The 21333-nt window shown below is 38.7% G+C and overlaps 1 protein-coding gene across 1 annotated transcript in view; it reads right to left on the reverse strand.

The window, feature by feature from the left end:
• Positions 1-17992, reverse strand: part of CLCA2 (chloride channel accessory 2) — a 32589-nt gene extending 14597 nt beyond the window's left edge. Inside the window, exons 1-9 of the mRNA XM_003805300.6 lie at positions 17468-17992; positions 16424-16561; positions 13346-13496; positions 10945-11053; positions 9388-9547; positions 7170-7397; positions 2810-3040; positions 1609-1786; positions 392-498 (exon numbers count right to left, since the gene is read on the reverse strand). Of these exons, the coding sequence (XP_003805348.4) occupies positions 392-498; positions 1609-1786; positions 2810-3040; positions 7170-7397; positions 9388-9547; positions 10945-11053; positions 13346-13496; positions 16424-16561; positions 17468-17653 (1488 nt within the window). The 5' untranslated portion in view covers positions 17654-17992. The remainder of the gene's footprint in view (positions 1-391; positions 499-1608; positions 1787-2809; positions 3041-7169; positions 7398-9387; positions 9548-10944; positions 11054-13345; positions 13497-16423; positions 16562-17467) is intronic.
• Between the last annotated feature and the right edge of the window lie 3341 nt (positions 17993-21333).

A 21333-nucleotide genomic window follows, 5' to 3' on the forward strand; every position in this document is an offset into this window, starting at 1 on the left:
CAAGGAAGAGCTTCAAAGATGTTGAAGAAGCAAAAATAAGATGAATTCTGATTGACAGAAAGTTACTATAACACTAAAAGTAAATTCACAGTTCCTTATTTTTCTTCTGCACCTTGCCTCTGCCACACCCCCATCTGCACTTGAGCCACAAGAAAGGAACAAGCTCCACTCGCAGACTTTGAAAAGCTGAGGTGGCAATTGTGGTAAATGGCTCCTAGGGCTGAAAGCCTGGCTCTGGTGATGCCAAGCAGCCTTTTAAAAGCCTTCCATACACAGCTGTTACATATTCAAGTAAGGTTAATGAAGCAGGTAGCACAATTCGTTGATTTCCCTTGTTTCCTTCTCCCTTCCCACTCCCCACCTGGAAATATAACATTGAGAAAATTCTGACCTGAATATGTTGCTGGAAAATGTCTCCAGTTCCAGAGGAAATTCTACTGAAAGCATCAATCATGCTATTGGAGTTTGATATATCTGGAACAAAGAACTTTAAACCTCCTGAAATACATGATAGGAGTGTTCACTATTAAAATGGGTAAAATAAAACAAAAATAAAATGTTAAGCCTTTTCCAACAAGCTTTCTTTGCATTAGAGTGTTTGTTTTGGGGAAATGGGAGCTGTGCTTGACTTGCTTTGCCTGACATCCTATACAACCACATGGTAAGTGGCCCTAGGCGAGTGGTTTCAGCTATTCTATTCATGACTGTATTGCCAGGGCCTAGAACTTATGTACAGTACATAAGAACTCAATAAATATTTATTGAATAGTCTTCAGATTAAGGTAATTTTAAGATAATTTAGGTTAATTGCTATTTACATTCCTATATGTTTACATTTATATTCTGAAAACATTGCTTTTAAAGATAATTCAATTAAACCTTTCATTTGTCAAATCAGCATGCCCATTTTTTATTGAATAAGAAATATAAGATAAAATTATTCTGTGCCTTATTTAGTATAAAAAGATATGTATCTTAAAACACTGTGTGTGTCTCTATTATAGAAGTTAGTGCATTTAATCTTTTTCTTTTTTGAGATGGGGTCTCGCTCTGTCACCCAGCCTGGAGTGCAGTAGCGTGATCTCAGGTGACTGCAACCTCTGTCTCCTGAGTTCTAGTGATTCTCCTGCCTCAGCCTCCCGAGTAGCTGGGAGTATAGGGACCCGCCACCATGCTCTGCTAATTTTTGTATTTTTAGTAGAAGTGGGGTTTTACCATGTTGGCCAGGCTGGTCTCAAACTCCTGACCTCAAGTGATCTGCCCACCTCAGCCTCCCAAAGTGCTGGGATTACAGGTGTGAGCCACCGCGCCCACCCACAAAGCATTTAATCTTCAACATATGTTTTAGCTCCATGATTATGCATGCTCAGACTGGCTTAACACAGAATTATAAAATATTATTTTTTGGATGTATATAGTTGGAACCTTTAGGGAAAATGTAAAAAAAAATCAGCAAAATTTTGACAGATTCTAGCAATATGTGTGTGCGTTTTTTAAAAACAGTTTCCGTATTTTCAATTAAGCCATATAATGAGTTTCATAGTTGTGTCTTGGATAGTCAAGTTAAAGGGAAATGCTCCAAAAGATAAGTTTTTAAAAGTTTATTACCTGTAAGACGTGATAATTCCTCCAGATTTGGGGCTGCAGATGAACCCAGGGCAATGGAGTGAATTGTTGAACTACTGCTGAGCACAGTGGGTAAGCAATTGCCAAGAAGCTTATCATCTCCGCTGGTCACTAATATCATCACAGAGCCATAAGCTTTTCCATTCAGTTTTTCAACCACCTGAACATAGAGAATTAGTCACTTGGAAGGAAGTGTAGTTCAAATTGTTTTATTGAGCAAAAGGATTCACTCTCATCCAAATTCCCACTGTAGCTCCTACACCCCACGCCCATCTCCACTCAAGTTTTACCTCACCCCATCACAGCACTTGTCACCCTACATTCCACTGCCAGTTTGCTTGTGAGCAGGGACTTTTCCTGCCTGAATCATCAAGGTGTCCCCATAGTTTAGAACTGTATCCATCATAGACGATGTGGAATACAATATCGTGTGAGAGGCTTGCCTCTGAGATCCAGCAAGTGACCACCTAGAGCAGTGGTTCTCAGTCTTGGCTACACGTTAGAATCAAATGTGGAGACTTAAACAATTTTAATGGTCAGGTCACATCCCAGATCAATTAAATCAGAATCTCTGGGGGTTAGACTCACACATTAGTATTTTTTTTTAATCCCCAGGTGATTTCAATAGATAGCCAAGGTTTAGACCATGGGCAGCAACAACCATAGCTGATGTGTCTTGTTTGCTATCAGATAAGCATCCCAGATGCTGAATGCAAACTTGTGTTGATTTAAATAAACTCTGTCATTCCTGAAACACAATTCTGGCCTTAATTGGTTCTGATATGCGTGAAGTCTAGAATGACTATAGACAGAAGCTAGACATGCTGATTTTGACAAGAAAATTGAAAGGTAAAAATGGCCCAGAATGGCTAGGAACAGTTTAGAAAATGCCCAGATGTTGTTTAGGTCCTCTAGTCTCGTCCATTGTATTCATTTATTTTCTCATTCTGTCAACAAGCATTTATTAAGCAACTATTGTATGCTATGTACTTTGCTAGGCACAAGGAGTACAATGGTGAATAAGGCATGGTTCCTGACTTTAAAGATAATCCATCATTACTTTCATAGTTGAGGCTGTTATGACCACCCTGTAACAAACTGCCCATCATCAGAGGAAACCTCGTATACTAAAAGAGGGAAAGGAAAATGATGGTGATCCAAGGCTTAGGATGCTCTACTGTACCTCAAATCCTTTCTTAAGCCCTGAACAAATGCTGATGTCTGTTTTAGCTGATACAGTGGTGGGCAGATATGAAACCAGCAACTTTCGATCATCATTGCTGTTAATTTGGTGTAGCTGGGCTCTGATCTCTCCTTTGCTGTCGAAACTGGCAATGCCCACGAAGGTATGAATTTCAACAATCTGCATCAAATAAAATTCTGCGGCTTGTTGTAGTTGAAGGAGTCTGTCAGCCTATGTCCCAAAAAGGAAAAAAGAAAATGGCAACATTTGGTTAGTAGACAAAAGTATGATGAAGTAACTCAATTAGCAAACATCTCTGCTAATTCTTTAGAGATGTTGGATCATAATTTTTTGAGCTTTAAAGAGTAACATAATATTAGAATATTGTTTGATTAATTGCAGGCTCAAAAATGCATGCTTTCAGGGAAGAGGGAGTGGCTTGGGGCTCTGCCTCCAACAAGATGTTCATAATTTACCACTCTCTGTTTCTCATCATCCCCACTATTTCACTCCAACCTAGAATTCAAAGATTCATGAACCCAGCTGAGACGAGATTTGTAACTGCTGTTTTAAAAATGCAGTCCAGGTAAAAGAAAACATTGCAAAGAGACCTTTGCTAGAGAGGAGTGGCAGTCAGAGGACCCATGATCTGCCCCGGCACTACCCTCTGCTATTGTGGTCACCTTAGGCTGGGTACTTCATCTGTAGAGTGAGGATGATAGCTTTCTTGTTTATGAAATTAGAATTGCTGTGAGGATCAAGTGAGATACATATATGGCAGTACAGTTATACCATGAAGGGCTAACCAGGTGTAAAGTAATATTAGTGACCAGTTTTGGGCAGGTGATGCTATTGATTAATTCACTAGGGTAACTTGTTTTGAAAGCTCTGGGAAAAGAGAGCAGCAGCAAGCTGAGCTTCAATGACCACCCACTCAGGGATGACACTGATCTCTATCTCCAACTCAAGCATCTTCCTGGGTGGATCTAGACCTGCATTTCACACTTCTTAGGACACAGGTTTCTGGCTTAACTAGTTGGGAGTGATGATTTGACGACCATGAAGATGGCAACTCTACACTTTGAATTCAAATACTGTTTCTCTTACAATATTGGGAAGTAAGTTGTAAAGGGGGTAAAACAAGGACTTAGAACTCTGCCTTCAACTTTTGCTAATTATGTGATCATAGTAAAATTACTTTTTTTTTTTAGCTTCAGTTTTCTCATCTGCAAAATGGATACTGAGTAAGCACTCACAATAGAATAGCTATTGCCATCTTCATGGTCATCAGATCATCACTCCCAATCTTGATCTCTACTCCCAGCTAGCTAAGCCAGCAACCCAGGACTCTCTTACCATTTCTGTTACCAGCCTCCATATTCTTGAACAGGTCCCATCAACTCAATATCTTAAATTTCTCTCAAATCCATACCTATGTCTCTATCCCATTCGCCACCTCTCAGATCTAGCCAGTGTTAGTTATAGTCATACAAATGAATGCCCTTCCCTTGAACAAATCCTTCTTTTTTCGCCTCTTGGCCACTGCACACACTTTTCTCTTCCCACAAATGTCCTCCTTTCTTCTCTTTCCTTACATCACCCAACCTAGCAAGCACCTAGTTGAATCCTTCAAGATTGAACTCCAAATTGATTCTCTCAGTGAAACCTTCCTTGACCACTTTCTTCTACAGCGCCAGGTGCTGCCTCTTCAGTGCTCACATAGTAACTCACATCTCTGTGGAGCCTGGTCACATTGTATTGTATCTATTCACATGTGTGTGTCCTGTGTCCCTCATTAGCTATAAGCATTTCAAAGCAGAGATGCTGTTCTTCTCATCTCCATATCCCTCAGGCCAGTGCAGTGTAGGCATCTGATAATGAATGGCAATAATGGTTCAATGACGTTGTTGGCAGGAAAAGGGAGGAAAGTTTGGTTTGCCATGAGTTTGTTACTTTGGGCTTATTTCTCTTCTACATATTTCAGATGATACTCTCAAGTACCATCATCTTTCCTCTTCATTCCATCATTCTTGCTCAATACAGGCAGATAGCCAATATAAATTACTCTGAGACCATGTTTAAGAAAAGCATGCCACTGGGAATGTTGGCTCATGCCTGTAATCCCAGCACTTTGGGAGGCCAAGGTGGGCAGATCACCTGAGGTCGGGAGTTTGAGACCAGCCTGACCAACCATGGAGAAACCCCTTCTCTACTAAAAATACAAAATTAGCCGGGCGTGGTGGCACATGCCTGTAATCCCAGCTACTAGGGAAGCTGAGGCAGGAGAATCACTTGAACCTGGGAGTTGGAGGTTGTGGTGAGCTGAGATCGCGCCATTGTACTCCAGCCTGGGCAATGAGAGCAAAACTCCATCTCAAAAAAAACCCCCAAAAAAAACAAAAAATGCCCTAGTCAACTGCAGGTATGCAACATAACAAAATTATTCAAATGCTGGCTATATTAGTGGAGTTTTTAGTTTTTCAGATATCAGCCAAAAAGGCAAGTATTCCAGGACTATTGATCCACAGAGCACAAGGGGATAAATTCTCTCCTTGGACAAGTACTATTAAAATAAACAGCTACCACTTATTATTTATTTTGAACTAAAAATTTCATATTATCTCATTTACTCCCCTCTCAATAACCCTATGAAGTAGACAGTGGTATACTGGTAAATGTTTAATAACAGTTTTCTGATGAAGAATAAAATAAAGGAAGGGAAAAAGGAGGTAGGGAGGGAGGAAGGCAGGCAGGCAGGCAGGCAGGCCTGATTCGTAGCAACTGCCAGTTTCTGCGGGGTAAATACTCTTCCATGTGTGAAACCATGGTTGATTTCCTGCTGTCAATGTGATGTCACTGAGTGTACAGTTGGGATGAAATTGTAGTAGCACATCCATACAGATGCAATAAACCAGAAATAACCTCAAGAATTTAGCTCAGGGATCAGCAGAAGTTTTCTGTGAAGGGCCAGATGGTAAATATTTTAGGCTTTGCTGGCCATTAAGTTCTCTGTTGCAACTCCCCAACTCTGCTACTGTAGCAATAAAGTATCCATAGATAATATGTTGACAAATGAGCATTGCTATATTCCAATAAAATCATTATTTGTGGGCACTGAAATTTGAATTTCATATACTTTTCACACATCATGAAAAAGCCTCTTTTTTTTTTTTAACCATTTAAAATGTAAACCTGTCCTTATTTTGTGAGCCATGCAAAACAGGTAGTGAGACATAGTTTGCTGACCCTGGGCATAGATAATAGTAAAAAATAGTAGGAAAAATTAAGAAGTGATGAGTTTTGAGTATTTCATATATTCGTTTTCATATATTTTATTGTAAGCTTATATCATTTAATTGTTATTAATAGCTATGTTTAATTACTGGTTTGCAGATTTCCTAAAACTTTAAAAGTTGACTCTCATAAAAGTAGGCACTATTATCCCTATCTTACAGGTGAGAAAGCTGCTTCAGAGGGGCCATCATGCTCTTTATAACGAAGACATATTACACAGTAGTGAAGCAGCCAGGATTAAAACACAGCTGCCTGATTGTGGAGACTAAGACTTTAATCAGTTAAAGCAGCTGGAGGCTGCTAGATTGCTAGATGACTGAGATATGGTCTTCTGTACACAATGACATGGAAAATAGCCATATAATGGACATTCACTTTCACTGCAAATTCACAGTTTACTTCCTCAACCAGGGATATTTACCAGTGAGTAGAATGTAGCCAGCAGGAACTTTTCATTATACATAAGAATTTTGGATCATTATAGGTAAGAATTTTGGAAAAGGATCTTTGTTGGAAAGAGTTTCAATTAGTAGCAAAAATAAGGGTTAGAAATTATCTGTGGATTTCATTTATCTGCATTATCTCAACTTTTGGCCACATTCTGAATTTGTTCCTCCCAACCCCCAAAAAATAGGATGTCCTTGACTATTCCAAACCTTTTGCCTCCTCCAACTCTCACCCTTACCTCCTGAAAATAAAAATAATTAAAAACTGATAGAAAAGGCATGGTGTCCCGCACCTGTAGTCCCAGCTACTTGGAAGACTGAGATGGGAAGATCACTTGAGCCCTAGAGGTCGAGGCTGCAGTGAGCTGAAATTGTGCCACTGCACTCCAGCCTGGGTGACAGCAGTGAGGGAGAGCATCAGGATAAATAGTTAATGCAGGCGGGGCTTACTACCTAGGTGATGGGTTGATAGGTGCAGCAACCACTATGGCACATGTCTACCTGTGTAACAAACTTGCACGTCCTGCACATGTACCCCAGAACTTAAAATAAATTGAAATAATAAAGAACTGATAGAAAAAATGATAAATGTTTACATTCATTTTCGTTCAAAATGTTACCTCTGCCATCTTGCTGGACACATCCAGCACTAAACAGACCACTTTGTCACCAGCCTGTACAAGCGAGAATGTGGGAGGAGGTGGAAGCTCAGTCCCATTCATGGGAAAGCTGTGGTGAAAGTCAGCAGAGTCTGTGATTACATCCCATGCACTTCTGAGGCTGCACATCTGGTTCTGTAGGTTTGGTGCTTCTTGGTTGTGGGTACTTGCATTACAAAATTCAACCACCTGGAAATAAAAACAGTCTTTAATAAAGAGAGGCACTTCTCCCAAAGCAAACATAGTTCTCATTCTCAAGGAACTATAGGTAAAAGAAAAGGTGAACTGAAAGAAAAGAAATCAAAAGTGGTACAGTGATATACCTCTTTCCTTCAAGAATGACATCAAATTACAAATAAACCTTGGCATTCTTGCTGGGAACACTAGCACCTTTGTGGTTCTGAGAGCAATCTCTATTAAAGTTTATTGGTATTAGATAACAAACCATGTATGTGTATATATATACATAATCTTAGTCTTAAAAACAAAACAAAACAATCTCCCTCTTCCCTTAGCACAATATTGTATTAGGAAAACAGCCAGAAGAAGTTATCATGATCAGCCTACTCCTTGGAATAATATTTAATGACCACTGCACCTTTATTTGTTGATCAGTCAATATGTATTTTTCTACCTCAAATATTGATCTCTGTAAAAATAGATAAGGGGATAAACAACTTAAGTTTACTTCCTGATCCCCCCACCCCCACTCAATTTGGAAATATAGATATAATTTACAGAAATATAGATATAATTCACTAAATGATACTGAACCTATGTCAATACCCCACTTAAAAATATGGTTTGCATTGCTAAGTAATGCATCACCATCTATTCCCAGTGGCTCTATTCCTACAAAGAGTCGATACTTCCCATTAACACAGCCATGGAAACTTAGAGTTAGAAGCAACTGAATAGCCTCTCTTGTCTCAGCTCTAACTTCATAGAAAAGAAAGCTGAAGCTTTGAAAGGTTGATAACTGCTTAAGGACATGAGTTTCTTAGGAAGGTGCAGGGACTGGAACAGAATCTGGTTTTGCTTTGCGTTGTTTAACTCTTTTTCTTCCATTTCATGACTATGGTTATGGGATTGTAAAACTTTTCTGACAAGATATTTATGAGTAGGTCTTTCAAAACATCATGAAGATAGTACCTAGTCATAAATAATGTGGATCGAATGCATTAGGTTAGTATCAGATATTAAAACTATAAATAAGAAACATAATGGATGGGACAAGAAATATGAAAAATTGTCTTAAAGTTACAAAATAACTTCTAGTCCTGACTAAAACCAGAATGAAATAAAATAGCATGTCAATCCAAGGGGCATTGGTCAGCCATGGACACAAAGAGAAAACTCCACAGAGGCATGTGTGGGCTGTACCCCCAGATCTGTGAAGAGATGACCCACAGATGTGACTTACAGGCTTTTGTGAACTTTGAGAGATATATCAGGTCATGAAGGCTGATGCTACTAACCTCTGAATCACCTAACTCCCTCGTTTCTGATTCCATGCTCTCTGACTATGCATCTGGTGAGAATTGGCTGTTCCAGGCTGCTTCATCCAGAGAGAAAATAAGTTGGCCAGAGGATGCAAGTATGAGATGCCCATGACAGAGTACTCTTTTTAATTAATAATTTTAAAAATAATATTCTGGATTTATATGCTAGTCTCTTGTCAGTTAGTTAGCATGGAATATTGACAAGGTTGGGTTTCTGCAAAGCAGAGTTGGTTGACTTCCCCTGGTGATACCTTACTGTTAAGTTATAGACTATTCAAAACAAAGGAAAGAGATTGAGGAAAGGCATTTCAAATACAGAGTGGTCTGCTACCTCAAACGAGAGAATTATAACCATTTGTTATATCACTCTCATTAACCCAATGTAATTTCTTATGAAAGAATACAAGAACACCACCATAAGAACAGTTTATTTTGTGGTCCCCAGAGTCCCTTTGTTAAACCTCCCAGGAAAGCAAATAGTCACTTTCCTGAAGGTATCATTTGGGTAATTATCTTGGGGCTTCCAATTTTTAAATCTGTAGATAAAAACTAGACGAACTCTAGGGTCCCCCAAGTTCTAAAGTATAGTGCATCTTAATTATCTTATAATTTAAATACTTGAAACATGGGAAGAGAAGGAATCCTGCAAGAGTGTGTCATTCCAAGGGCATACTTACAGAAGATAAACTTTGCATGAACATTATTGATGCAGTTGCATTTTGGGTGCTATTGTAGATAAAGGTGCATCCTTCTTTAAAAAGCTTACTAATAATACAGTTTTCTTGGGGGCAAGGACCTTTTTCACACACAAAAATGCCCGTGATGTCAGATGAACACCTAAAAATGGAAAGAGAAACTGGGAATTAGGTCTATTTTAGAAACACTTATGTTTCTTCTTGACTAGCTTATATAATTGTTTCAAGGATTGTAGCCTGCTAGATATATACAAAACTTTAAAAACTGCTCTACTGGCGGGGTGCTGTGGCTCACACCTGTAATCCCATTACTTTGGGAGACTGAGGCTGGTGGATCACCTGAGGTCAAGAGTTTAAGACCAGCCTGGCCAACATGGTGAAACCCCGTCTCTACTAAAAATACAAAAATTAGCCAGGCGTGGTGTTGGGCGCCTGTAATCCCAGCTACTGAGGAGGCTGACGCAGGAGAATTGCTTGAACCCAGGTGGCAGAGGTTTCAGTGAGCCGAAATCGTGCCATTGCACTCCAGCCTGGGCGACAGGAGCGAAACTCCGTCTCAAAAAACAAACAAAAAAACAAACAACAACAAAAACAAACAAAAAACTGCTTCATTAAGAAAGTTCACTGATTTAGAAATGCACTCTATTTTATTTTAAAGCATTTTATCTTGATGGAGGGGTTCTGTATTAACAAGGGCTTTAACAACTAAATAGGGTCAAAGCAAAAGATACTAGGAAATCCAGATGGACTTTGGGAAGCCCAAGGAAGGACATGAGTGGCAAGATCCTGGGTCAGTGCTCCTTTGAGTTCATTTCCACTTGGTATCAGGGGAAAAAAAGATAATGAACATGTAATGATGATATTTAACAGGATTCTTTCCTAAACAAGCGATCTCAAATGTTGTTGATAGGAATGTAAAACAGTGGCACTTTTAGGAGAAGAATCAGTCAATAGCTACCAAAATCACCCTTTGACTCAGTAATCGTTGGAAGAATTTGATATGTTAATCTGTCTGCACGTATGAGAAATGACACATGTGTAATGCTATGAACTGCGTGTTACTGATAATACAAAAGATGGGAAACAACCTGTGTGTCCACCAAGAGGAGACTGGTTGAATAAATTATGGTATAGTCACATAATGGAACACTACGCAATTATAAAACACAGAGCGAGGAAAAACATATGTTTCTATTCATTTGAATTTGCCTGAAGAAATATTGAAAAAATAAACAAGAAACTAATCAAAGTGGTTACTTAGAGGGCATGAGGGGAAACAGTGAAGATAGTGCTGCAAGCAAGACAGGTACAAGCATGACTTTTTATATTGTTTTGATATTTGAACCACATAAATACCAATTTAAAGAAAAATGTCATATAACTTAAGAACTGAAAAGTGAAAGGATCTCTTTCTTATCAGCTAAGTTTTAGCTGCAATTAAATTAATTGCTTAAATTAGGCAATTATTTAATTGCTTAAGTTATAAGCAATTTTAGAGTCAAATAAATAATGAATTATAACATGAAAAAAAGTACTAACCTTGTCACTTTAATTTGATTTTGCCCATTTATGTAGAAAGGTTTGTCATTGTTATACTCATCGAACACACCCCAACGGAGGTGGGCCCATTCGTGGACAAACACTCGGCCTGTGGAAGAAAGAACTTTTGCTTTTGAGCTTCTAAAATCTCAGCAATGTGCCTTGCTAACTAGTGAAGACGTAACATTTCTTGACCACACATACTCTTTGGAATGACCAAAGAGTTTAAGTTACTTCCCTCTCTCCCCTTTTCCTCTCCCCTATCCTATTCCCATCTCCTCCTACTCCACCACCTACCATCATAAAAAAGGCAGCATGAAAATATGTTTGGTCTTGTAAATGCAGTAATTTACTTGTTGCACATCTATTTGAAGCTAGTGAGTAGTCCCACATCCTCTCATCTCCCCAATGAAGCTGCCCAACAGGTTTCTATTCAGCTTTGTAGAGGCCTCTAAGTTCAGGGTTTGGAGAAAGGGAAAGAAGCATATCCAGATAGGCAAATAAAGCTTTCCTAATCTTCTGTCTGAGCTATCCAAGCAGACCTGCTTTTTTCTTGCAGGTAATTCTTCTACCTAGAGCAATAGTTGAAACCTAGGAGCTAGGGAAGGAGGAAGGAGCAAAAAAGGAGACTACAGAATGTTCTCCCCAGCCTGGATGGTCCCTTCTCTTTTATTTTATCCCTTATTCTCCATGTTTATGTGTATTTTACAGCTTCTAGGTCAGGGAAACCCCCATCCTCTGCATGAGATCCTTTAGAACTTCCTCTCTCTCAAAATCTTACATTCCCTTCAAAGTTCAGACCACAACTTTCCCATATAAGCTTTCCAGATGAACTCCCCTCCCAAAGCACACATTTCTTTTTTCTGAATTATTTTAAGTTCCGGGAACTCAGGAAGTGTGTGCTGAGTTGACTCAGGCTGTGGCATATTGTGTAATTTTTGGACCTCGAGGCAAAGGAAGGGAGGGTAGCAGTCCAAGCTGTGAGTGTTGAGGGAAAGATTGTGCCTACTCATGAAATTTAGAAGTGCTGATGAAATCATGCTTGAGCAGAGATTATCAGCATCTCAAGGTTACCAGGAAAGAAAAAAAACTACGTTTTTCTAAAGATTTATAAAGTGTTTTGTAAAGTGTATTTTATGGAGTGTTTCACTCCACTTCCTGCTAACTATACAGAGGATAACAAAATCCTTGTTAACAAAACCCTAGTTTAGATTTAACTAGGGATAAAAAAGAAAATTAAGACATCACTTGAAAGGCACTACTGTTACATTAAATCAAAAACAAAAAATAAAGATTGGGATAGATAGTCCTTGACTAGCGAACTGTGCTTACTATTTTCTCCCTCAGATCTCACTCACTAAATACCAGTCTCTAGGCCTATGACCCTGACTTCTCTCCCAAACTCCAGCCATCAATATCTAACCACAGGCTGAACCACTTTCCCTGGCATAGTCTATTGCTCTTCACCATGAATTTGCCTAGATCCAAACTTGTGGAATTTCTTCTTGAAGCTGGTTTTTTCCATGTCTGACAAAAACCTGGTGTGTGCCTTGTTCCTTAATGCTGTCTCCACATGCCTCTTGCCTTTCCTTCTGCAGCAGTTCAGACCTCTTTTTGTTTTTTATCTCTGGAGTATTTCTCATCACTTAGAGTTGCTAGAATTAAGTACGATAACATTTGAAAAGGAAACCACAGAGCGGCTAGTGCATAGGAAATCCTCAGTGTCCTTATTACTATCCTTCCCATCTCACTGTCTCCACCCATTTTTAAGTCTTGTGGCCTCATACCTCGACTTCTCCCAGTTATTCTCCTGATATCCAGTTTCTCCTTCATTGATCAGAGGAAGCCAGATTAATCTTAAAACACTGCTTTGATGGAGTCACTCCTGTGCTTAGAAACCTTGAGTGGTGACTTGAAAATGTGGCCATTTTAGTGCATCACCTGGCCCTCATGTATGTTTCAACGTTTTCTCCCACTGCCCACAGTCTCCCTGCACCATCATCAGGGTCTCTGTCTCTCCTATATGCCTTTAATTTTTCTGCTGCCACAGTTTTCTTCATAGTCTTCCCACTATTTTCTCCCTTCTTTCCATTTATCAAAATGATGTTCAATCTTGAAGACCTTTTCCTTTGTGAGGACATTTCTGACCACCCTTGGCTCTAAATGACGTTTCCTTGACTGAATTCTTATAGCACTCCTCTCTGGGCCACTAATCTGGTGCTAAACTCTTTCGAGTTCACTTTAGCCCCTCATCTTTGCATGGGCATATGACCTATCTCCCCCTTTGAGTGGTAAGTCCTTGACAAGTTTCAGGTTTTGTGAGTGAGTCCCTTTCAGCACCAAGCACAGAATATTATAAGTAGTATTGTCCAATGGCTATTGTTTTATTGGTCCCACTTACCTCGTGATCCATAGCCAGCTGTTAAGTTATCATTCAGTAGGAAATTAGGTGTGAAATGAATGTATTTCCCCTCTTTTCCACACCCTCTGTATTGTAGGGTGTATGGATCATCTCCATGTGCCCCATACCAGTCAGTCACTATGACATTTGCCTAAATTAAAAGAAATGCCTTGTAATACTTTCTCAGCTCTGTTGTTGGTGACATAAATGTATACATTCATTAAAGCACTTTGAACTGTACACTTAAGATGTGTGCATTTTATTGTATGTAATTATAACCCAATTTAAAAACAAAATTGAAGAAAAACACCTTGTGGATGGAGTTTAAAATGCACCCACAGCTACATATCAATAAAATCACTTGGGATTTCCAAAAAGGTCTATGTTATGAAAGCTTAGCAAATTTTTATGGAACCTAATTACTTCCATTTGATCTTTCCACATTCCAGATTAAAATATTCTCAAAAGTCAATCCTGTAAAAGTCTGATATAACAAAACACTATAAAATGCAATTAAAATATTTGAAGAAATTCTAAAAGCATTTATACATCGTTCAGAACCATTCAGAAGGCTGTAAAATGTTATAGCCTTTTGTGAACAACTTTCTGTGGGTTATTTTATTGGTGTAAGACAATAGAACATTATTTCTTTGAAAATTTGTCCTTTCTTTCCAATTAGATCAGCAAAACGATCATTCCAATGAAGTTATATTTCATCTTATGGCCTGACCATTTCCATTACTGTTGCTAAAACATATTTTAAGTCCAAAACTGAAATATCCACTCATATAACTATCAAGACAAGAAAATGTTATATATAACATTGTTTCTTTTATTTTTAGGAAGGAAGATAACAGATTGTTCTGGATATGCACTTAAAAGTTAAATATGCTGTTAAGTTTTTTTAAAAGCTGATTTTGGAAAAATAGATCTAATATGATCCAATATACACAATTATCACTCTATGTACAATATGTATATGTGTTGTGTGTGTGTGTGTGTGTGTGTGTATGTGTGTCCATCCGTGTCTGTGTGTGTGCCACTGAGGAGAAGAGGACAATACAATTTTTCATTTTTATTTTCCATGTTTCTACATTATTTAATTTTTTTCAATGAGTATAAATTACTTTTATAATAATTAACATTTATTTTTAGAAAGATAAGAATTCAAGCCAAGGTCATTACAAGGAAGTACCTACAAAAAAGGCTGAAGAGGTCACACTTTCGGATAGTCCTCACTTGGGTAAAAACCTCATTCCTATGTCTGAAAATTTGTCCTGAGGCCAAAAGGAAAGAGTGCCCTTCATGGAATGGAATACTCAGAGGCGGTTTGGGGTTACTTTATACCTTATAGACCACAGTAATTCAGCTCTTATCTACTTTTCCTAACCCTTTCCCCCTTCCCTGATTCCTACCTACATCACATTGTAGACTTGGAAGGACAGGAACTACCTTGCTGATCCTTGGGTTCTCTGCAGTGCCTAGCATGGTCCCGTACATAATGATCATTCACTGTTTGCTTAATTGACATTCTGAGGTTAAAGAATTGGTATCCAACAGATATATGAACAGCATCCAGGGACTATTGTTTCCTTTGGTCTTTCCGTTCACTCATATTTTCACTTTTGCTTTACCTATTTCTCTCCCCTCCATTAGGATCAAGTGTTACCTACGGCAACCTGGTTTTGGTATTTGTTGTCTCCAATACTTCTTAGTTCTACTGAAGGCCAAATAGATGCATTAAATCTCTATTGACAGCTAGAGACAACAAAGCTTAGTGCAAAAAGCATGGGTTTTGGAGTCAAATAGACATTCAAATTATGGCTCTGTAATTTACTAGCTGTTAGATTTGGGACAAAGTCCATACCTTATTCAAGCCCCAGTGTTTTAATTTGTGATCACAGAAACTAATTTTAAGTTATGTGGGAATTAAATAATATATGTAAAATGCCTGGCACTTAGTTGGAGCTTAAACACTAACTCTTCCCAGCTTACCCCAGTTCCCCCACCTATCCTATCTTCATGTGCAAGCATTCTCAAATGCTTTCATCTGGTCATAGGTCAAATGCTTTTCACAGGCTCTTTAACTTCTTCAGGACATTGGGGTACCTATCTGGATTGCTATACCATTCAATTTCTGACAGAGTAGCTTTGAAGGAGAGCTAAGAATGAAACAGACTTAGGAAATTTCATACTGAGGGTCAGAAATAAGGAAAGGGGAAAGCTGTACCACATGTTTGAGTCATTCTGTTAGAGATGTAGTTACAATCTCAAACCCACTCCATTGCTGAAACCCTGAGATAAGCTGCCAATGCCTCTACTTCTGGCCCTTCTGGTAGTTGCAATGGACTCTTGTTCACAGTTGACTTCAAACAGTGATTTACCATTTATATTATTTATCATTTATTTAGAGTGTGCACACTAGTATGTACCAGACATCATCATGGGTGCTTAATCATGATCTGCAACTTATGAGAGCCTTTCAAGGTGAAGTTCTTCTATAGGTGGGAAAAAAAAGGTAGCCATTCCCCTACTCATCCACATCCCCACATCCTTCCTCCCTTCCTTCTAATCTCCTTATTCCCCTAAAACAATATCCTGGACTTGAGCTAATGTGAAATTCTGATCATCTACACCATGGCATAAGACGGCAGTCTCATTTTTATATGCATGGTGGTTTATATTTCTGTCTGGACATGCATGTTTATTGCTCCTGACAGGATGGTAAATGGGTATAGTCATTATTGGAACTGTTCCCTTTGCAGCTCATCCTCAGTAGGATAAAACTAGTTCTTGATCCTCAACCAAACTTTTCAGAAAGGACTCCATAAGTTACAAAATAAAGAGATCTTCTGAGAAACTACTTAGGCTATGGCATTTGACTCATTTTTTACTGCACAATTTGCATTCATTTATTCTCATATATTTTGTTGATAACATTCTGTCCATTAATATTATTTGCATTGTTAATACTGATGATTTGTTTTTACTTAACTTCTCACTTTTATCGTTTGAGCACAGTATATTTTGGTGTTTTTTTTCCCCTTGAGATCGTTGAATGAAATCCTGGATTCTTACCTTTTCATATGATTCTTGTTTTATTTTGCTGTAATTATTAGCTTTCCATGTGGCAGGTATTAAAATCTTTATATTTCTGAAAAATACTCTTCTCTTGGTAGCATTAAATAGGTAAAATGAAGCTTCAGTTATCATTTCCTACAGCCAGACAAAAGAAAAACTTACTTTACCACTTGTAAATCCTGTATGTTTTGGTTTTCTGGTATGCTTAAACAGTAATAAAAGACATTGAAATATTTTGAAGAGACCCATTTCTTTTAGAGAAAGCACTAGACTTTGGGAAAACATAGGAGCAATTTTTTAAAAAAAACTTTAAATGATTATATGGAAGATTTTAGGACACTAATTATATGTCTGTGCTTGCCTTCATAGTTTTCCCAATTTTGAGAAAGGCTTTTAAGCTTTTATGGAACAAATCCTTTTCATGTCACACCTGTGGGCACATTCAAGACCACACCTTATGATGCTACTGATTTCACTAAAGCAATACCAAAAGGAGGCTCTTACATCATAGAGCTATGATCCTCCCTTGCCATATTAAAGTAAAAATAGTCAATTATGTTACAGCACATTCAAGTGAAAAGAAATAATTTTGCTTTTTGGCCCACCGTGCAGACTCTCACCCTTTCTGCCTGAGAATTCTTACCCTCAGGATGGAATCTAGCAATATGATTTTAACAAGCATGCTCATTATCATGCTTATTCATCAGTTAAATATTCAATCTTTGTTGCCACAATGGGTTGTTATTTTTCTAAGTTGCTACCCCAAAAACAGTCATGTAGGAAAACAAAAGAGCTGAAATTAGTAGCAACCAACAATAACAAAATAGAGGGCTAGATCAACACTCTGTGAGCTGAGACTACACAGAATTAGATGAACAAACTGGCTTAGTTAGCCATAATCATAACGTTGTGGCGCTATCTTTTAAAAATGCTGTTCTCTCTATTACTCAAATACAAACCAGGCAGGGTAGTTAGCTTCTAAATAAGGCTACAGGTCTGATCAAATGGGATGCTAGTATCAATTTCATAATTTCCACTCACCTTAATGTTTGAGATGAGGTTCTGATTCTCAGGTACCTGAGGATTAATTGCAATGAGCAATCCATTATACCCATTGTCTTGAAGCTGTACTCCAGCTCCCAGGAATGGGAGTTCTGAACCTAAGGCAACCAGGAGAGTCACAAACTTCAGGTTGCAAATAGGACCTGCAATGCTCCTTTGGGTCATGTTGTAGAGAAGCCTCCAGTTCACTCACACTGAGCCTGCTGCATACATTGTGTCAGGTTTTCAATATGGATGCAGATGGTTTCTTCCTGAACTTGCAAGGTTTTAGAACACAAGATGAAGGAGGTGTCTTCTTTGAAAAGTCTGGGGTGGATCCATCTGGGACCTGCCTCTACAAGTCCTTTTCCTCTAGGCAGTGCTACACTTGCCTGTTCTGTGGCTGAGCTGCCTCCTGAATCATGGTTGGGCAAGAAACATTCTGCCCTTCATTCATTTTATAACTTTTCAGAAAGAAGAGGGAAATAAGACCAAAGGAGCTTAAAAGCAGGAAATATGGGCTGGAAATCAGTATATCTGGACTGTTCAATCCACTTGCAGTAGAAACACAGAAGTCGATAGTGATTTTCCTCTCCTCATTTTTCATAACCTCCTCCATCAGTTGGCACAAGTACTTTCTACTGCCCTCAAGTCATTTTTCATTTGTTGCAAGATTTCCTTGCCTGTTTATTTTGAAGATTTAGAAATCCATTCTGCAGCCCAGTCCCTACAGCCCTTGGGTCAGATAGTCTGGGCAAGCTCTCAGCTGATGGCTGGAGGTCAGATATCAGATATCCCCCAGAGAGGGCCAACTGCCAGGAACTTGGGTGCCTGTGCAGTCCTTTCCCTCTGGCCTTGCTACCTTTTCTCTCTGCCTCAGGAAGAAGAATAGATTTCTCCTTCAGCTCTCTCCTAAGGGCAAGGCCCTGCTTCAGTCAACCCTCCATTTCTCCAGGACCAAAAACAGGATCTAATATATAGTAACCATCGCAAATATTTTATGACTGATTCATAATACCTGATATTTACCTCATGCTTTAAAGTTTACAAATGAACTCACTTAAATATCAATACTCTGATGCAGGTATAATTTGTACTTTTCAAATGAAAATAATGAGTCTTGGAAATTCTGATTATGAAAATTAGCCAATGAGAGAAGAAACTAACATTTTTTGAGTGATGGATTTTATTATGCCTATTTTATGGGTGACAGAACTAATGTTCAAAAAAATCTAAGTAACTTGTTCAAGGTTGGGAGTATTATCATCGTACTAGAATGAACCAACTGACTCCAAATTCCACTGTTTTTCAATATATCATGTTCTCTCTTAGTTACTAAATTATCTTAGTAACCTCATTTCTCCCTCTTCTTTGTGTTTAAGAATGCCGCACAGTGACATCTATTGTAAAACTAAAGAAAAAGTTTTATTCACAGCATCAGAGGTCCACAGCAAGCAAAACCTGTGACTCTTCCCTGCTGTGGCCCCGTCTTGGAACATTTCTGGGGAGGGGAGTGTAGCAGTTAGGAAACTGTCTGTCCCTGCTCTCAACAGGAATTTCACCAACATTGTCTCTTTTCAACATCTTCATGGGCAGTGTGATGTCACTCTTCTTCCCACCAAGGTTGGAGTCTTCTGAACTTGGGCTTTGATATTGCACTGCAATGTTGACAGATGTTGAGGGAATTTTTTTCCCCTTGCTGTCTTGCTTGAATCCTATTCTCATGCTTCTTCTCACCTGCTTTTCCTTCAAATTCCAGCTGTGTCCTGGAAGCCTGGCCTGAGCTCCATAACTAAGTCAAATTCCCTTCTTTCATGCTTCCATAGCATCAGATAACTCACCTTTGCAGTATGATCATGGTAACAATGTCACATTTATATTGTATAATTGATTATCAGCTTCCTGCTGTATGAGGGAAGGGATGGAGTCTGTTTTCATTCAGTACTTCCCCAGCACCTATCTCAGTAAACTCTCTGTTGAATGACTGAATGAATGGAGTCAGGAGAAGTAAATTAAACAAGATAGTGAAGGAGCCCTGGGTTATAGTGTAAAAATCCTTTCCCCCACCCTTGTTTTCTAGAAGGCATCTCTTCTGTTCTAGAGCAGTTTCCCTCTTGCTCCCTCTTGACAGGCAGTGCTTGAGTATGGTGCTCTCCTTGAAGAATGAGATGGTGCTGGTCATTACGTGGCTGCCCAAGGGTCTTACCCTAAAGTTCAAAGGGTCAGCTTAGCTGCCTTTTATCCCAAACTGAATTCCCCGCCCTAGTTTTTTTCTGCTTGTTCACTGTGTCTTCAGAGTAGAAGGCCAGAGGTGTGGCAGCTCCAAAGGCTCTGTCTGTAAATGTGACTCATTGAGCAGAACAATGCACTTCATTTCAAATATCCCTGGCAGTTTATTTTCTTATGCCAACCTCTTGTGATTTTAAGAATAAAAATATTCCCATCGATAAACCAATATGCTCAAAAACTAAACTCGTAAGCACACTGCAAGAGCGGCTTTTTGCTAACACTCAGGGAAGTTTTTCATGACACTTGTATAGGTTGTTTGCTATGGGAGGGAGTGATTGAGGACTGATATTCAGCACTCTCTCCACTTGTTTTTATCATTACGATGGTTCCCTTGGGATGTGAGGGTGGAAAATATTGGCTAGAGAGTGCATGCAACTTTATAAAGAACAGCTACAAATGAACAATTTTGTCCAGCTTCACTTGGGTTGAAACCTGAACAAGCTCACTCAGGCTTTGCTTAGCCCGGGTTGAGAGTCTAGGCATGATATCTACTCTTATCTATCTGCTTTTTTTTTAAACTTATAATTCAGAGCCCTTTTTGTTATCAGCAACCAGGCCTGGGACCGGGCCAGCTGAAGGTCTCTTTTTACTGCCTTCTTCTTTCATCAGGCTGACCTTACAGCAGACAAAACTGAAAAGGTGGAGAAAATGAAATTGAGTAAAGGAATTAGAAATTATACTGAGCACAGCATCTTTTTGTGAAGTGTGACTTTGTCAATAAAGTGAACTTTTTATCCTTTCATTAAACAAAAATTAACTGGTCATTGCCATAGATTTTAGATTTTATAATATCTGAGAAAGAAAATACACCTAAAGGAAAAGAAAGGAGGAATACAGTTTTTAAGTGTTTATTTCAATGTTATATAAACTCTAGGAATCTGCTTTGCTTTTATTCTGCTTTCAAGAAAATAAGAGTTATTCAATTTCAGTAACTGAAGAATCTAAAGCACATCTTTGTTCATTGTCTGACTCTGCAGTTCAACCTGGCCCCAGAAGGGCCTGTCTATTTTTTTCATGGAGTCAGCTGGTATAGACCCACAGTCTAAGTGAATAAAACATCCAATTGGTGTCAGAGAAGTCAGGAGATTTGACATTTTGGGGAAATCAAAGAAAATTTTGGATTAGTTCCTCTCAGGCTTTGGTTTCAACAATCCCATTTAGAAGAGGAAAGTGTAGTAGTACACTGTACGGTTGGGCTGCACAGCTCATGGGCCATGTTAGTTTATGTAATCCCTGTGAAATAAATCAGAAAAGAAGTGAGACAAATTGTCAAGATTAAGAATTTAAACAAAACACAGAGTTTGCCAAGGGCCCAGATGGTACATTTCCTACCTCCTTTATCCAATTTCCTTCAAATTTAGACTCATTTTCAAAGCAAAGGAACAAAGTGGATGGTCCAGATAGGGTCTGGGAAGCCATTTGTATTGTCAAATCACCACCATGTCAAAGCATGGAGATCAAGAGCAAAGGTGAAACACAATGAAACATAAACTCAGAATTGAGCATGTCAGGATAAGCCAGTTGGTTTCAGAGATAGCTGCTTGAGAACCTGATGGTGAAAAGATTCCAAAATTGAA

This window comes from Pan paniscus, chromosome 1 (assembly GCF_029289425.2).
Source record: "Pan paniscus chromosome 1, NHGRI_mPanPan1-v2.0_pri, whole genome shotgun sequence".
Taxonomy (NCBI): Eukaryota; Metazoa; Chordata; class Mammalia; order Primates; family Hominidae; genus Pan; species Pan paniscus.